This window comes from Monodelphis domestica, chromosome 3 (genome assembly GCF_027887165.1).
Source record: "Monodelphis domestica isolate mMonDom1 chromosome 3, mMonDom1.pri, whole genome shotgun sequence".
Lineage (NCBI taxonomy): Eukaryota > Metazoa > Chordata > Mammalia > Didelphimorphia > Didelphidae > Monodelphis > Monodelphis domestica.
In genome coordinates, this window is record NC_077229.1 from 182,565,389 (window position 1) to 182,583,831 (window position 18,443).

At 35.6% G+C, this 18,443-nt stretch overlaps 1 protein-coding gene across 4 annotated transcripts in view; it reads right to left on the reverse strand.

Moving 5' to 3' along the window:
* Positions 1-18,443, reverse strand: part of LRRC69 (leucine rich repeat containing 69) — a 138,159-nt gene that overhangs the window by 116,354 nt on the left and 3,362 nt on the right. For 3 of the 4 annotated variants that reach the window (XR_465202.2, XM_007488087.2, XM_007488086.2), the window contains exons 2-3: positions 5,710-5,757; positions 2,258-2,384 (exon numbers count right to left, since the gene is read on the reverse strand). Coding sequence is in view for 3 of the 4 variants with exons in the window: in XM_007488087.2 (XP_007488149.2) it covers positions 2,258-2,384; positions 5,710-5,757 (175 nt within the window). In the remaining variant the exon portion in view is untranslated. The remainder of the gene's footprint in view (positions 1-2,257; positions 2,385-5,709; positions 5,758-18,443) is intronic. The other variant, XM_007488088.2, reaches the window with a different exon arrangement.

The window sequence follows — 18,443 nt, forward strand, 5'->3', positions numbered from 1 at the left end:
CAAAAAATCCATGAGGAATCTCTCTTGCACTAGAATTTGCTCTAGATTCCCTTGATCACCGTGATAAATATCTCCGACAAGTATACAGTTCCCTTTTTCATGTCTGACTTGATATTTATTATGAGAGATTACTGAGCAGAAATTTCTATAGTTATAGCTTCTAAGGAATAATAAATGATTCTGATGTATGAATGGGATCTCTTTTAAGATCAATATTTTCCTAGTATAGATATAATTCTAAGGTGGGCAATGGGGAGGACAGGAAAAATATGTTTGCAAATATGGACAATATGCCTGAGGATTAAGAAATAAAATAGGCCAATGGCCTCTAGGCTATACAGAAGCTTCCCTTCTAAATATCATGAATATACTTTCCTTAAGAAAAAAGCTATAGAATCAGATAATTTAGAATATAAAAGTATCATGGGATTATAATTTTAGAGCTAGAATGGAGCATAGATATCATCAACTCCTATACTTTGTTTTGCAGATGTGTAAACAGCTCCAGAGAAACTATGTGAATTGCTCAAGGTCACACTGATAGTAAATAGAAAAGATAGAATTAGAACCTAAGTCCTCCCATGTTTCTCAATCGTTTCAGTAGTATCTGACTCAATCAATACCCATTTGGAATTTTCTTGGTAAGGATACTGGTAAGGATTGCCAATTTCTTATCTAGCTCATTATACAGATGAAGAAACTGAAGCAAAAAGGGTAAAAGGACTTGCCCAGGGTTGCACAGATAATAAGTGATTGAGGTCAAAATTGAACTCAATTCCTACTGACTCCAAGGGCTAACACAGTATCCACTGTATTCCCTAGCTGCCCCAAGTCCTCTGTCTATAATATTAATGCTCCTTCCATTACTTCAGGAATACATTCTATTAAATGTATTTCCAGCATAAGACAACAAAAAATATATGAAATTTAATGCATCTTAATGGAAAGGAAAATGGCTATGAAAATGGAAGTCATTTTTTAATCAGTTGCTTGAATGAAACCAGACCACTGATGTCTTAGAGAAAAGGTAAAACTAGAAGATAGAACAAATATAAGAATATATAGCAAAACACAACAAAAGCTTCAAATCGATATTTTAAAAATATCAATGTCAAAAATATGTGAAAAAGAAATGGACATGGAAGAATAAAAACTGCAAGTGACCCAAAAGGAAAAGAAAAGATTCCTGAATGATGTTAGCAAACTACAGGATACTAGTAAAGATAATTTACTTGAGATATGTAGTGCTGAAGGCATCATTGAAGACATGTACAGCTGAAAAAGAGGTACCAGTCATAAGGTAAGAATGAGAAATGAAAAATTCAAAGATGATGTTAGTATCTCATAAATATTAAAACCAGAGGAAACCCTGTGGTATATTAGTTGATTCCTTAATAGAGGATTTAAAGAAGGTAATAGATTAGCATTTCAGAAAAGAACTGATGAAGAATATAAGATATGGAACACTGGAGACACTATCCATATCAATGAGATCTCAAATCTATCAAAGATGCCAAGCAGGCTATAAAGGTATATAAGCTTTATAGTCACCTCATGAATTCTGACTTAACAAATGGGGTTATAGGGAATTGTATGCAAAGAGTGAATTGACCTAAATTTTATTTTGCAAAGCTCCTAAAAAAAGAACCTGTATCTTTGTGCTTAATAAGTGCTATCTACAACAGAAAGTATTAATCACACTATCCTTGACAAAGAAAGGAGGTATATACAGAGTATGAGGTTTGCAAATTAAATGGATTTAAGGTGAATAACACTACCTATGGGCCCTCACTGCCTTTTTCCTTAGAAATTCAATCACGATTTATTCAATTTGTGAAGTTGAGCAAAAGATTGTAACTTGGGAAAGAATATATAATTGAAGAGGAAAAGTATGAGAAAGAACACCTACAAATCCTTTTTCCCATTGGTTTTCTTTTTTCTTTCATTGCTAGAAAATGGCCCCAAATTCTGTAAATTGAAGTTTAGTGATTCTGCTAAAGCAAAAACAATGAAAATTTACTCATTGCTTGACATTGTTAGAAAAAAGCATGAGAAACACAATATAACAAAAAAGTGCTTTTCTCCTCCTCCCCCCAAAAAATAATTCATAAAAATAAATATGTAAACATTTGAAAAAAGATGAAAAAAAATTTTAAAAATCAATCTTATTCAAATACAATTGTGTTAGATCTACTTTAAAACTTTAATGGCTGGGAAAGAAAAAAATATTTTTAAACTGTTTTCAATACTAACTTACCACATGGTATAGATGAAAATGACTTTATTAAATTTCCAGATAAATAAAGGGTTTCCAGGTTATTTAGGGTCCTCAGTTCTTCTGGAACTTCTTCTAGTTTGTTGTTTCCCAAATTTAGTGTTCTCAACTACAAACAAGTAGAAATTTTAATGGACTCACATGGTATCTATCTTAGAATAAGAGAATGGGTAGAAATAAATTAGCTTTGTTTAAAAATATAGCTGAGAAATTCCATTTTCATCCTCTCAGAATTCTGAATTCTATATGGAAACAATAACAACTATAAATGATTATTTCACATGGCTCTTCAAATTATCTTTATAGAAAATTCACTTGAATCTTATTTTCAAAATTTTCATGCCAATTAAAATTATATTAAGTTCTTTAGTCAGGAATTAAGTTTCATTAAGATAAGGTAATAAACCAGTAATTCCAAGGACATTTGAAAAAAAACTATTCATAGCTTATTTGAGCTAGACAGGCTTCTTGTAATATAAAGATCCACAAATATAATATCATTAAGACACTCAAGAAAAAGACTTAATTTGCTGGAATTTGGGAAATAAACCCGAGTCATTGAGATCTTCACATTGGAATGACCACAAGGGAACTTTTATGGACTACTTGCCTCACCTAAAGAGTAATGTTTCTGATTCAGTCCTTGGGTACAACAATTCAACATAATGTTATTTATTGAATGTCTATGAACAAGCTGCACTACTAACCTAGAAGAGAGTTATGAATAAGAATGCAACTGATTTTCTGTAATCAAAGAACTTGCTTTCTAGTAGACAAAATAAGGCTTGTAGACCTAGTACCCCAAAGGGATAAAATAAACAAATATTCAATATACATCACGAATCAAATATGAGAGGGCTAATTACTTCCCCCACACACAAAATGTTATACACAACATGTGCTAAACACGAAGATCTATAAGCATAGATTGTTAAATACTCAAGACAGAATATAATAAATTATAATTACTGTAATACTCCCCTAGTATCTTGGGATTCAAATCCCTAAGATGTAAAGTAATTTACAGGACCACTAAATAGGCATTTCACATTTAACAATTGCTCTTCACTGTTCAAAGAATTCTCTCCAAGTGCATGTCTCCTAGTAAGTGAGGACAGAAGCTGAGCTCTTCCCTCATGTATATTGAATATTTGTTTATTTTATCCCTTTGGGATACTAGGTCTACAAGTCATCTCTTTCTATACAAAAACTCTCCTTGCTACAAGTCAGTTCTAACCAGAGGACTCAGGATCTCCTATGTCTTGAATTCTCAAGACTACTTCCAAAGCTGGAACTGTCTATCTTGGGATTACTGTTGTGTAGGTTCAATGCTCAGGAAAGAAATAAAACAGAAGACATTCTGGGACATCAAAGCCCAGGCCTAGACTTGCCTATGCCCACATTTGTGTTTTAACTGCCATGTGCCTGTGGTGTGCCCTTACACCTAGGGAGTGAAGAGAAAGAGATTAAGGGTAGTTCATTTCCTTTTAATGATCCACCAAGCCTATAATTGTTATTGTTCATTGGCTAATAAGGGAATTATTTTCTCAAGCCATGGCAGCCATGGTCTTCAATACTGAGCTATTTTCTTGAAAGCATGACTTAACCCCTTCATGAGGATATACCACAATTCAACTCTGATACATGAATAACTACAAGATATGATGTGAGTTATGTCAGTTGGACAGAGAAAACAATAACTTCTGAGTGAATGGGACTAAAAAGAAACCAAAAAGAAAGTGTGACATTTGCTCTTGGCCTTGAAGGTTGTATAGGAATTAGGAAGGGCTATGAAGAAGTATTATTTGAAGCAAAAGGAAAGGTGTGAGCACAGTCATAGAGTATGGAAACTACAGGGAATATTTCAGACCAAATAGCAAATAATCATGCTTAGTTAGAGCAGTGAAATAGCAAGATAAATATTTAAAAAGTTCTGTTGGAATAAAATTAGAAAGGGCTCTATATGCCTGGTTAAATGAATTTGAACTTATTTAAATAGATAATGGCAAACTATGGAAAGATTTTATACAAGGGGATAAAGCAATTATACTTGTACTTAATAAAAGATAAATGAGTGAATATGCATTCATGAATGAAAAATCAAATAAACAAGCATTTAAGTGCCTAATTCATGCCAGTCATTGTGCTAGGCATTGGCAAAAAACAAAATAGTTCCTATCCACAAGAAAGAAGCTTTCATCCTAATAGGAAATGATAGTGTATATAGTGGGGAAGATTATAGTCATGAAATAATGTATAGAATAAATTGGAAAGGAAATCAGAAATAAGTAGATTAGTTAGTTGCATTAGTTTAGGTAATTGATAATAAATCTGAAACAGGAAACAAAAGTAGAAATTGAGAAGGGATGAATGTGAGAGATCTTGCCAAGTTAGAAAATGGAGAATACAAAGATGATTTCAGGGTCTTGAGATTAAATGCCTGGGAAGGTGGTATTCCAACCAAAAAGCATTTATTAAATGCCTAGTATGTGTTGAGGATAAAATTACAAAAGTGAAAGTCCCCATGCTCAAGGAGCTTACATTTTATCAGAAAAAATAACTTGACAAATCTTGTCAATTCAACCTCTCCAATATCTTTCACATTCATCACTTTCGTTCCAATCATAAAGCCACTACCATAAATTCAAGCCTAATGTCTGGATCTTTGAATCTGTTCATGTCTCTATGTAGTCAGTCTTCCTGTTCTTCAATTCATCTATCATCTAATTGCCAAATTGATATTCTTAAAACAAAGTTCTAACCATGAGGCAATTTAGTGTGGTAAAGCCCTGGACCTAGAATCAAGAAGACCCAAATTGGAATCTGGCCTTAGATATTTTCTAGCTGTGTGACATGGGGCATGTTTCTTATAAAGTGCTTTGAAAATTTTAAAGTTATAAAAATTTTATGTATAAGTATTATGGCCCTTCCCTATTAAAGGAACTTCCAGCATTCGCTATTCTCTTCTCTCAAATTTAAAGCACTTAACAATATGGCTCCAATTTTGTAGGCTGATTACAAATATTTCAAATGAGATAATAATTGCACAATGCTCAGTACAGTGTCTTGCACATGGTAAGGATTATATAAATATTATTATTACAACTCTTTTGAACCTCACAACTCTATGAGGTAGGTCGTGTTATTAATGTCATTTTACAGTTGAGGAAATAGAGGCAGAGAGAGGTCAAGTGATTTGCCCAGTGTTACATCATAGTTGGTGACTGAAGGCTGAATTTGAACTTGGGTTTTCTTAATTCTAGGCCCAGTGTTCTATCCATCTTCACCATCTATCTGCCTCAGAGATTTTTTTCTTTTTTCTTTTTTCTTTCTTATAGGTAGTCTCTGGCCCATAGCAGATGCTTAGAAAATACTTGCTGAATTGAAGTGAACCCCTAAAGTCAAATTACTATTTGATGTTTTTAATTCCATACCTTGAAATATTGGGGGCTGGGGGAGCACTGTCCAGTGAATATATATGCCTGAAAAAACAAAACAAAACAATATACCATGGTGCAATGTAAAGAGTATTGAATTTGCAGTCAGAGGATCTGGACTGAAGTCCTGACTTTGTCACTTACTGTGTGACTTTAGGCAAGTCAATTAACTCTTCAAATTAAAGGAAGAGATTCAGGTCCCTCATCTAAAAAATAATAAAATGATTAGGTTGAAAAATTGTCCACCTTTCAATCTAATTGTTTAGGCAGTTTAGGATGAAAATTAAATACTACCCACTCTGGATTTTATAAGTAAAAGATAAGAAGATTTAAATTCATATAAAATAATAGGCAAATTTTTACAATAGAGCCTATAATATTTTTCTCTAACCCTACTGGTAAAGGTTACATGTTCTAAGGATTTCTTTGATTCTGAACAAAATGCAGTAATTTGTACCATGTTGGAGGTCTTATTTCTATTATAAAGACCAATTACAAAAAATTACATGTTGAGAGATACATGCTTGGAATTAAGATGGTGGAATAAGGGCAACTCAGCTTCCTAAACCCTCCAAATGCACAAAAATAGAAAATAAATCACCTCAAAATAAAGGAAATAAAGAGAAACATATCTCACTGGGTTGAGAGGGGAAAATAGAAGGGTGAGTGTTGCATTAGGGGAACTTGCAGAGCACACACCAGCACAATCCCATTTGCTAAGAAGCAGACCAAGGCATTGAAACAGCAGAAGTGGAGCAGCACAATGGCCTGAGGTAATGAAAATGTGGAATGGGGAATAGCCCAAGGAGCTGCCAAACAGTCTGAGACAATAAGATGGAAGAATGGAAAACAGCCTAACACAGGAAACAACAGGTAAATTGAAATCAGGGGTAACAGAATCCAGCTGCAAAAAATTGCTACAAGCCTCTCCACAAGAAGCCAACCAGTTTACCCCCTGGAAGGAAAAACTGAAGGGCCCAATGCCAGCTGTACCTACCCCAAACACCAGAGAAAGCTACATTGCAAGTGTAGAACAGTGCTTACTCCACCCCAGAAAGAGATCAAAACCTCAACAGAGGGACAAGGTATTAAGGTGCAGGATGAAACTAATAACTAGAAAAATGAGCAAAAACAAAAGCAAAAAACCTAACCTTAGAAAATTACTTTAATGTCAGGGAAGAAAAAAATGTACATTCAGATGAGGATAGCAATGACAAAAAGGAAACATGTAAAGCCTCAAAGGAAAGTGAGCTAGAATATTAGGCCCAAAAGACCTAATGGAAAAACTTGAATAGATGTTTTAAAAAATCAAATAACAAAAGAAATGATAGAAAAACTCAGCAGCTTAGAAATTAAATCTACACACACACACACACACACACACACACACACACACACACACACACACACACACTCTCTCAAGCAATCAATAAAGAGAACAATTCCCTAAAGACTAGAATGGGCCAAATGGAAAAAGAACCAGAAAAGCTCAAGGAAGAAAATGACTCACTAAAAATTAGAATTGAGCAAATGGAAGCTAATGACTCCATATGGCAGCAGATAAATGACTCACTAAAAATTAGAATTGAGCAAATGGAAGCTAATGACTCCATATGGCAGCAGATAACAATAATACAAAATCAAGAGTAAAAAAAAATCTGAAAAAAAAATCTGAAATATCTCACTGGAAAAAAACCACAAACCTAGAAAATAGATCCAGGAGAGACAAACTAAGAATCATTGTAATATCTGAAAGAATTGATCAAAAAATAAAAAGGGCCTAGACACTTTGATAAGAAATCTTTAGGGAGAACTGCTCTGATATCCTTAAACCAGAGGTGGGGAAAACATGGAGAGAATCCATCTATCATCTTCTGAAAGAGAATCTAATCTAACAAAACATCCAAGGACTATTATAGCAAAAATTTAATACTCCCAGATCAAGGGGGGAAATATTGTAAGTAGCCAGAAGGAAACAATTCAACTATTGTGGAGCCACAGTCAGGATTACACAAGATCTGGTATCTTCTACATTAAAGGCTAGATGGCATGGAATATAATATTCTGAAAGAGAAAGGATCTAGACCTACAACCAAAAATCATTTACTCAATGAAACAGAGCATCACCTTTCAGAAGGAAGAGAAAGTTAATGAAATAGAGGACTTCCAGTGTTAAGGACAAAATTTTAGGGTTGAGACTGAATATATATATATATATATATATATATATATATATATATATATATATATATATATATTAGTGGTCGCCAGAGATTTAAATTCTAAATCCCAATGAATACTCAAGTCAGAATGGAATTTTATGGTGGTTTATCAATATCAATAAAAGGAACAAATTAAGAATGAGGGAGAGAGAGGGAAAGGGAAGATCTGCTCCAGCCTGGTCTGAGCCAGAGGGAGTTCAGAGGCCTCAGTCAAGGGGCCTTCCCAGAAGATTAAATCTAGCTCGGCTTCCAGCCATGAGACCTCCTCCAAGATGAGGGGCCTTCTTGGAGGTTGGTGCCTTTATAAAGCCAAGAAAAGGGGATTAAGCCTTGCACTCACCATGTGACAGTCTAAGGGAAGGAGTCTCAGGTCCCACACTGGAGCTCCTCCAAGTCAAGTTCCACCACACAAAACCCTCTCACAGGAAGTGAAGCAAAATCTAAAGGCAGTTCTTAACATCACTTCCTGTGTCTCACATCTACCAATGTCAGTTGTTTCTGATTTGTCACTTATTAACACACTAGACCTTCCTCCCCCACACTTAATCCTTAAATGGGGGTGTATACATTCCTGCTTGCTAAAATTCTAAAGACTAAGCAGGGTGGAGTAAATCTAAAATTCACACCAGGTATTTCTGAGAAGTAAAAAACAAACAACGGAGCTGAAAAGAAAATCAATGACCAAATTAGCCACTCAAGAGAAGCAAAAAGGTAAACAAAAAAGTAAAAATTTAAGGGTTTCATTAAGATTAAATTGAGTTCATTCATATATAAGGTGACAGACAATTAAGATATATATCATACTTTAGTCATCTAACATACTTAAATATTCAAGATACTTAAAATACTTAAGAACATTATCATTATTAAGACAGTAAGAATGAATATATATAGATGGAAGGAAAGAAGTAGAATAAGATAGGTTGATATAAAAAAATCAAGGGTTGGTCAAAAGGAACACACACAGGGAAAAGAGAAAAAGAAAGATTCAAGGTAGTAAATTATCTCACATGAAGAAATACCTAAGTAAATGCAGTGGAGAAGAAGATGGAGGGGAAGCAAAGATGGGCAATAGTTGAACTTTACTCTCATCAGAATTAGTTCAAAGTGGGAATAACACTTACAGCTATAGAAACCTACCTTATCCTATACAGGAGGGAAAAGAGAATAAGAGAAGGAGGGTATGGACAAAAAGTTGGGAAAACTAGGGAAAGTGGTGGTCAGATGCAAAACATTTTTGAACAGGAAAAGAGTGAAAGGAGAGAGAAGGATAAGCAAGGGAAAAATAAGATGGAGGGGAACACATGATTGGTAATCATAACTGTGAGTGTGAATGTAATGAAGTCACCCATAAAGTGGAAAATGTTGGAAAAATATATTAAAAATCCAAATCACACAATATACTGTCTATACTGTATATTGTATATACAATATACAAAAACAGGTTGAAAGCGGGGAAACACAGACAAAGTAAAAGTAAAGGTCTAGAACTATTATGGAGTTCTTATGCTTCAGCCAAAGTAAAAAAATGCAGAGGTATCAATCATGATCTCAAACAAAGCAAAAGTAAAACCTGATTTAATCAAAAGAGATAATGATACTACATCTGGTTAAAAGGTGTCATAGACAATGAAACAATATCAATATTAAATATAAATGCACCAAATAGCATAGCATCTAAATTCCTAAAGGAGAAGTTACATGAGTTACAGAAGGAAATAGTAAAACTATACCAGTAGGGAACTTCATCATTCCACTTTCAGAACTAGAGAAATCTAATAAAAAAATAAATAAGAAAGAAGTAAGTAGATTAATATAATTTTAGAGAAGTTAGATATGCTGAAGATCAATTTCTGGAGAAAAAATGAATAGGAATAGAGGGATATCTCTTTTTATCAGCAGTAGATAGCACCTTCACCAAAACTGACCATGTAATAGGACATAAAAGCCCCAACATAGTCAAATACAAAAATATTAAATGCATTCTTCTCAGACAATAATGCAGTAAAAATTACTTTTTTAAAAAGAGCTACAAAAAGAAAAACTAAAAATAATTGGAAATTATATAATCTTATCCTAACGAATGAGTAGATCAACAAAATCATAGGAACAATCAATAATTTCATTAAAGAGAACAACAACAAGACAGCATAGCAAGATTTATAGGATGCAATTAAATTTGTTCTAAGGGGAAGATTTACATTTCTAAGTATTTAAATCAATAAAAATAGGAAAAGAGCAGATCAATAAATTGGTCATGTATCTAAAAAAATTTTGATAAAGAATCAATAAAAAATCCTCATTAAATATCACATTGGAAATCCTGAAAATCAAATGAGAGATAAATAAAATCAAGAGTAAGAAGACCATTGAACTAATAAATAAGATGATGAGCTAGATTTATGAACAAAAAATTAATAAAACATTGCCTAATTTGATTTAAAAAAGGAAAGAAGAAAATATTATATGTTGTCATTCTCCATGAAAAGAAGACAATCCACAGTTTGTGATTTTTCTGATTTTCTCTTCATAGTGGGAGGTATCTTTGTCTAAAAGACCCTTGTCTAAATGTAGTGATAAATGTATAACTGTCACCCAGTGATGGTGGTCCAGTGCAATCCATGAGGGACCCAAATAAATCTTACTAGATCTGGTAAATTAAATGTATTTGAAAGTTAAATGTTTTAAATTAAAGAGTAATGAATGCATGATTCACCATCTGATCAATGTTTCCACAGGAATCATTTGGATAGCTAATAGGGATAGAGACTGGACTTGTGGTTTTATTTGTACAGGGAACTTCTGGGAGAAGAAATTTCCTTAGTGCAGGTCAACACCTTCTCAGCAACTCATGATATTTGTTTCAAAATGGAGACAAACAAACAGATATGTAAAAACAAGCTATATAAATGGGAAATAATTAGAAGAAAGAAGGAACTAAAATTAAGCTGGATAGGGAAAGGCTTTCTGTAGATTGTGAGATTTTAATTGGACCAGAAAGAAGCCATGGAGGTCAATTAGTAAGTGGACTTTAGGAGAGGCAACATTCTAGGCTTGGGGGACAGGCAGAAAAAATTCTCTGAGCCAAGAAATTCAGTCTCTTGTTCTTGGAATGGCAAGGAAAACAGTGTCACTAGATCAAAGAATAGACCAGAAAGGAAGAAGGATCCAGATTATGAAGGACTTTGAATGCCAGATTATTTTGTGTTTGACCTTGAAAGCAATAGGGAACCACTGGAGATTGGGATTGGGGGGGGGGGGGTGCGGGTAAGTGAATGTAACAGGGAGGAAATAGTCCTATTTGGGCTTTAGGAAAATCACCTTGACTAAAGAGAGACTAAAGGAAGCAAACTGTCATAAATATAATCCTCAAGTCGAAGATACCTGTATAAAACAAAAAGCCTCTTTCTGAGGATGATGGACATGTTTTATTCAAGTAACAACTTACTGACAACAATAAAAGAATATTTAGGTGCAAAGAAAATTGGAACTGGGAGGAACTTCAAAGCACATCATAAACAACTTGAACCCAGGAATCCCTTCAATAACATTCCCAACCAAAGGCTGGTCAACCAACCAGTCCTTTTCAGGTTTTAGACAACTCTGTTAGGAGGCTTTCCTTGCTTCTCTTACTAATAGTTTCTAGAACCAAGTAGAATAAATCAAATATCTTCCAAATGCTAGACCTTCAAATGCCTGAAGACAACTATGTGGCTCATATATCCAAACCACTGAGCCTTTTTTCTATCTTGCTGAGATGTGCTAATGAAAACTGTGTCTTTCTTTCTGCACTGCAGCTGAATCCTACAATTGTTTCTTTTTCTCCCACTAAAAGGTGAGCTAACTGAAAGCAGAGACTGGTTTTTTCTATTTGTGCCTCCAGTGCTAAGTATAATGCTTTGTATATATTAAATTCTTTTTTGTTGTTGTTGTTCAGTCATTTCAGTTCTGTAGAATTCTTTGTGACCCCGTTTGGAGTTTTCTCAGCAAAGATAACTGGAGTGATTTGCCATTTCCTTTTTTCAACTCATTTTGCAGATGATGAAACTGAGGCAAATAGGGTTTGCGACTTGTCCAGGGTCACAAAGTTAGTAACTCTCTGAGGTCAAATTTGAACAAAGGGAAGAGTCTTCCTGACTAAAGGGCCAGCACTCTATCCTCTGAGCCCTCATGCTAAGTCCTTAAAAAATGCTTTTTTAAAAAACATCCATTTCATTAGTTTGTATCTTTATAGAACTCAAACAATAAAAAGGAAGAGTTTAAAAGGGGGTAGCAGGAGAGAAAGCTGCTTAATTTTCACAGATCTCCATTCCTACCTAGTTTGGGAACATTATGGCAGTAGTCTCCTCTAATTCCTGCCTCTCCCCTCACCAATTTGGCCTCCACAAAGCTATCAGTAATAGTCCTAAAGTCCAGATCTGGCCATAACTATTCTCTTGTTTTGGTAGCATCAGTGTAGTTCTAGATGCCTCTGGAATAAAACTCAAATTTGTCCACACAAAATCTTTTAGATTTTACTGCAACTCAACCCAGGTGAATTTAAGTCAATAAACATTTATTAAATACTTACTATGTGCCAGGAATTGTACTAAACATGGGGATACAAAATAGTCAAAAGATAGCCCTTTCCCTCCAAAGAGCTCACATGAATGAGGAAGATAACAAGCAATTATGTACAAATAGGCTATATATAAGATAAGTAGGAAATACATAAGAGTGTGAAGGTACTAAAATTTAAAAAGATTTGGAAAGGCTTCCTGTAGTGATGGGATTTTAGTTGTAGCATAAAAGAAGGTAGGGAAGCCATGATACAAAAAGAGAATTACAGGCAATGGAAAAGAGCCAGGAAAAAAACATGTCCAGAACTGAGATGGAGAAATCTTGTTTGTGAAATAGAAAGATCAGTGTCATATTATATCACCTTGTAAGACTATTTTCAGTTTATCTATTCTACTTATCCTTTTTCATACATATTTCATTTTGTATCAATGTTTCTTCAAATTTCCCATGTGTGGAGAATGTTCTCTCTCCTCTGCTTCTTGAACCCTTACCTCTCCTCAAGACTCAGCTTGCTCAAATAACACCTTCTATAAAATGTCTTTCTCCCAGTTATTAATGCTATTTGTATTTATTCTGTATATATTATGTTTACTTACCTCTATACTATACACATTATCTTCCTCCTCCCAATAGAATAAAAACTCTTTTGAGAGTAGAGGTTGTTTTAATTTTTGTCTTCATTTCCCTTGCATGTTGTGCATGTTGCCAGCATATGGCATGCTATTATAAATTTTTGATGAATTATTGAATTGAATCAAATCTACAAAAGGTAGCCAATAAGTATCATCTCTATTTACTATATCCTTGGCCTTCACTCCTGACTCTCAAGACTTTCTCCAAAATGCTAGAGAGGCCTCTAATCCTGGAAGTTCCTTCTACTCCTGGGATTACTTCCTTCCTCTAACTGGTCCATTCAGGAGTGACCTGGAGCCACTCTTGAACCTGGCTAGCCAACTGTTAAATTTTTAGTGTATTTATACCTCAGATGTGAGCAAACACTATGACTCAGGACTTGATTTTAAGGAAAGAGTCCAGGTGAGCAATGTCATCAATTCTTCTTGCTCTACTCTTAACTCTAGATTGTCTCTGGAACCGTCTCCTTTCCCTTCCCCAAATCCTTGACCTTTTAGCTCCCTCTTTTTTGTGTTCTCTTCCCTCCTTAGAATGTCAACTGATTAAGAACAGTGCCTGGATTTCTTCTAAATTGCATTTGTATTCCTAGCATTTGGCACAGTCCTAACACATATTAAGTGATTAAAAAATGAGTGTTGACTTGATTTCATATCATTTAAATTGTTTTTTGCTATTGGCACCAAAGAGAAAGTTGTGTTGGAAAGAGAAAGCATCCAGATGCCTTGCAAGGGTCCATAAAATTCCAGTGAAATGTGAAATTTTTAACATAGGTATCCTGGCGGTTTAGAAATCCTGCCCCTCATCTGACATTCCTTGTTGATTTGGGTGTATGTATGGAAACCGAAGACCCTTTTACCCATATGCATGGAGGACTAGACCATAAATGTCAAATATGCAGGTCCCAATGCAGGCTACAAGAACACTGAATGTGTAGGAATCAGATTAAAGTTTAATTGGGAAATATTTAATAAAATAAATAAAAATTCAATAAAAAAGGATAATGTTGCAATTTAAAACTAAGTCATATGTAGCTTGTGGGGATCCTTGTGTACAGCATGTTGATCCCATTTTTATTTCAGTTTAACACCTGAACTAGATAATGAGGTTGTATCTAAGAGTCCTAAGGGAAACTGGGTGGAGGCAAAACAAATCAGAAAAATAGTCAATTGAAAATGTTCCCCCTAGATTGATTAAACTTAAAAGTGTGTGATGTGTAGATTTTGTTTTTGTGAGCTCCTTGTTAAATATTTACCAGCACAACCCTGTTCTTAATATGTGGGTCTATTTTCCATTTGTGGTATGGAAGTGTCATTATTTGACTTGAAGAATGTTTCCCAAAGTAGCAGGCTGGGGATAGGGACATAGTAGACTGACAGCTCTTCTCATGCTTCTTTAACTTTAGCAACCTGAAGTGGGGTTAGCTTCTTCCATATCTCTTGAATCTGGAAACCAGAGATTCTTGAAATAACTTAAAGCAGTCCAAAACCTTGAAATGCCTTTCAAGAGCAGTTGTAAACTGGCTCCAGCACATCCCTGCCTTGTAAAAGATCTCAGAGGCCCTCAAATTCAACCAATATCTGAACAAGAATCCCATTTACATCATAGCCAAGTGATCATCTATCCTTTTCTCTAGTAAGAGGAACCCTATTACCTCCCAAGGCAGTCCATTTCTACTTTGTGATAGGTTTTTTTCCCTTACATTAAACTGAAATTTGCTTCTGTACAATTCCTATCCATAATTGCCTAAGTGAGGCCTCTTCTGAGATGGTTGCTCCTGAAAGGTCAAGGGCTCTTAAATCTCTCAATTGGAGTTGACTAGCAGCTGGAGCAATTTCTGAACCATCAAAAGTAGATAGCAATGGAAGAAGCTCAGGCACTGACTTGGCTAGCTAAGAACCTCTTGTATTTCCCCAAGACAATGGCTATTTTTGACTTGTATCTCCAGCTGACGTCTGGGACCAGCCAGGGTCACAGTGACCCTTTGACCTGTCAGTAGTGAGTAGTGCAGCAGGCACCAGCAGCGGCACTCTCCCTAGCAGAGGGGACAGTAGCAGTACCCTTGGCATAATTCAGGTCCCAGTAGATCAAGGAAATGGCAGCACTTGGCTCACAGCAGAGGAAGCACAATTATTGTACTAGAGTTCCAGCAAAAGGGGATACAGATAGAGGAGATAGTACAGGAAGAGTCTTTGTGTTCCTTTATTGTAATATGAAATTGATTTTGCCCTTCCACTATTGCCAACTTGGAATCCATCAATGGACAACTCCTTTTCTGTAAGGTTTTAGAGGACCAAGAAGTGGCATTGTTGGAAGATGATTGCTTTCTAATGACATGAGAAATGTCAATCTGATGCTGCTAAGCTATCCATTCCCTATAAAGTGAGAGAGCACTCTGTTGAGTAGGAGAGGATTCAAAGAGGGCAGAGATTTGTCAACCTCAAGTACCCTATCACCAGGTTGAATGCAAAAGAATAGTGTCCCCTCATCTACCTTGTACAGATGAATGCTGTGAAAAGGATTGCTGACTGTACCAGACATACCATCATCTGTGCTATGGGCATGGTGTTCTTAGGACCACTCTTACCCATCATCACCACTTTATCTTAGGAGGTAATTATGAACTGCAAAGAGTTGGCCTCACCAGAATCTAGAATCTCCCTTCCAAAGAGGGAATGTTTATGATATTAGGTTTACATTGTCCTTCAAAATTAGTCACTCCTTTGGGGGATATTACATCATTGTCTTTTTTGCTGTATTCCTTTGTTTTTCTTTTTCATACACTATGTTTCTCCTTTAGCACTATCTAAACCAAGCTTTTTGCATTTCTTGAGATGAGAGTAGCACAGTAACAGCACTATGCTCCTTTAAGTGGTTAAAAGTTCTCTAGAAGATTTTTTTAAGTTATAGCTACCAAGGGGTGAGATGTGATAGAAGTAACATCTACCCCACAAAGGATAGGGTAGGGTTCCTTCCCCCCCCCCAAAAAAAAAAGAATTGAAACAAGGGCAGCTAGGTGGCTTAGTGAAAAAAGAACCAGGCCTGGAGACAGGAAGTTCTAGATTCAAATCTGGCCTCCAATACTTCCCAGCTATATAACCCTGGACAAGTCACTTAACCCCAGCTGTCTAGTCCTTAATACTCTTCTATCTTGGAAACAATTCTTAATTATTGATTCTAAGATAGAGGGTAAAAGGTTTTTTTTTTCATTTTTTCCCTTTTGTAATTTAGACAAAATTTTCCACAGTTACATGATTCATGATTCTCATCCACCCTTTTTTCCTCCCCCCCAAGTTGTTAAGCAATTCCACTGCATCATTGATCAAAATATATTTCCAAATTATTACTATTTGCAATGGAGCAATCATTTAAAGTCAACATCCCCAATCATATCCCCATTTTACCACAAGATTGATCATGGTTTTTCTTCTCTTTCTGTTCCCACAGTTCTTTCTCTGGATGTAAATAGCTGTGAAAGAGAATTTAAAACTCTCTTTGCCTATTTTAATTTAATCAAATCAAGAATTTGAGGTACCCCTACTTAGCACTTGGTAGGTCACTAGGTAAGAGAGCTCACAAGTCACTAATTCTCACCGCCACAAGCACTGCCCAAGGTGGGGCATTCCTGGGCTTTTTGGAGAGACTTTTCTTGTAGATATGTGCTGGGCTGGAGCTTTCTGCACTGGAGGCTTGCTGAGTGAGTGAATAGATCTGAAGGAAGAGGATTGCATTGATGGAACCCTTGCTGAAAACACCACTGGGACTTCTGGCTGAAGAGGTTACCGGGATTCCATGTCGAGATAGGGACTAGAGGGAGCCCTTGCCAGGTGGTGAGCTGAACTTCTTCAGACAGCAGTTACAGGGTATCTAGCTAGGCAGTGTTTTCTACTTCTTTCTGCATTTCTCTTCTTTTACTATATTTACATTATATTAAATTATTAAAAGCTACTAACAGTATACTGACTTAAAAAGTTAATTTTATAAACGGTGACCACAATTCAATTATTTTAATTCATATATTTAGTCAAACCAATTCTAATTCTTACATAGCATTCTTTCTCATAAGTCCCTCTGGATTGTCCTAGATCATTGCAGTGCCACTAATGGAGAAGTCCATTACATTTGATTGTGCCACAGTGTATCAGTCTCTGTGTTCATTGTTCTCCTTTTTCTGCTCCTTTCACTCTGCATCAATTCCTGGAGGTTATTCCAGTTCACATGGAATTCCTCCAGTTCATTATTCCTTTCAGCAGGATAAAGGTTTTAAACACATACACACACACACACACACACACAGCAATGTACATATTGAAAGTACATTCATTTCCATGTTACATAGCAATGAATCAAAAGGCACAAGTGAGCTTAACTAACAAAGCAAAGCTAGCTACCTGCAATAGTAACAGTATCAATAGGCCTATATATAAAATACAGGTTTTTTTTAAATTTTTAACCTTATATCATAGAATCATTTCTAAGACAGAAGAGTAGTAAGGGCTAGGCAAAGAGGGTTTTATGACTTTCCCAGGGTCACACAGCTAGGATGTGTGTGAAACCAGGTTTGAACTAAGGTATCCCCTCCACCCTACACCTCTGGGTTCCAGGCCTGGCACTCAATCCACTGTGCTGCCCTGAGAATAAAGCTTAACTATTAGCATATGCACAAAACAATTAACAAACATTGCTGTAGCATGTAAATAGCACAAAAGAGTGAAATTAACATTTCAGCAAAATAAGAAATAAGCATGCTCTAACATGCAGTAAACTCTATAGTCCAGCTTTAAACATCATTTATATGCAATTACATGCAAGATATATTTCACCTGGACAATGTCTACTGCTGTCCCCTAGATACAAATGTAACTGTCTTCAAATTTATCTGTAATAACATAATTTGGCCCAATGATGATCTAATAGGCATAGCTATCTTGTTCCTGACATCTGTCTCCTCCTATACTTGAGCTAGAACTTGGTGTGGGCTGATCATAAGGACTTTTATAGACCTTCATCTATAGATGGGCTGGCAGTCTTGTCAGGCTGACCATCAATGTGTTCACAATGTGTGGATTTTCTCTGTACCTGAGGGAGATGTGGGACTTCTAGTTCCTTTCAAGATGCTAGCCTTTAGAAAGATGGTCCTTCCAAGGACTTCCTCTCCTACTTCAAGATGTCAGTCAAGAAACAAAAACTGACCTAAAAGATCCTAAGTCTACCAGAATTCAATTCCAATCAGAAAAGTACTCACTTCCCCACCTTCCTCTATCTGAATTTCCAGGGAGCTAAGAAGTAGGGAAAAATCTTTATCCTTATTATCCTCCT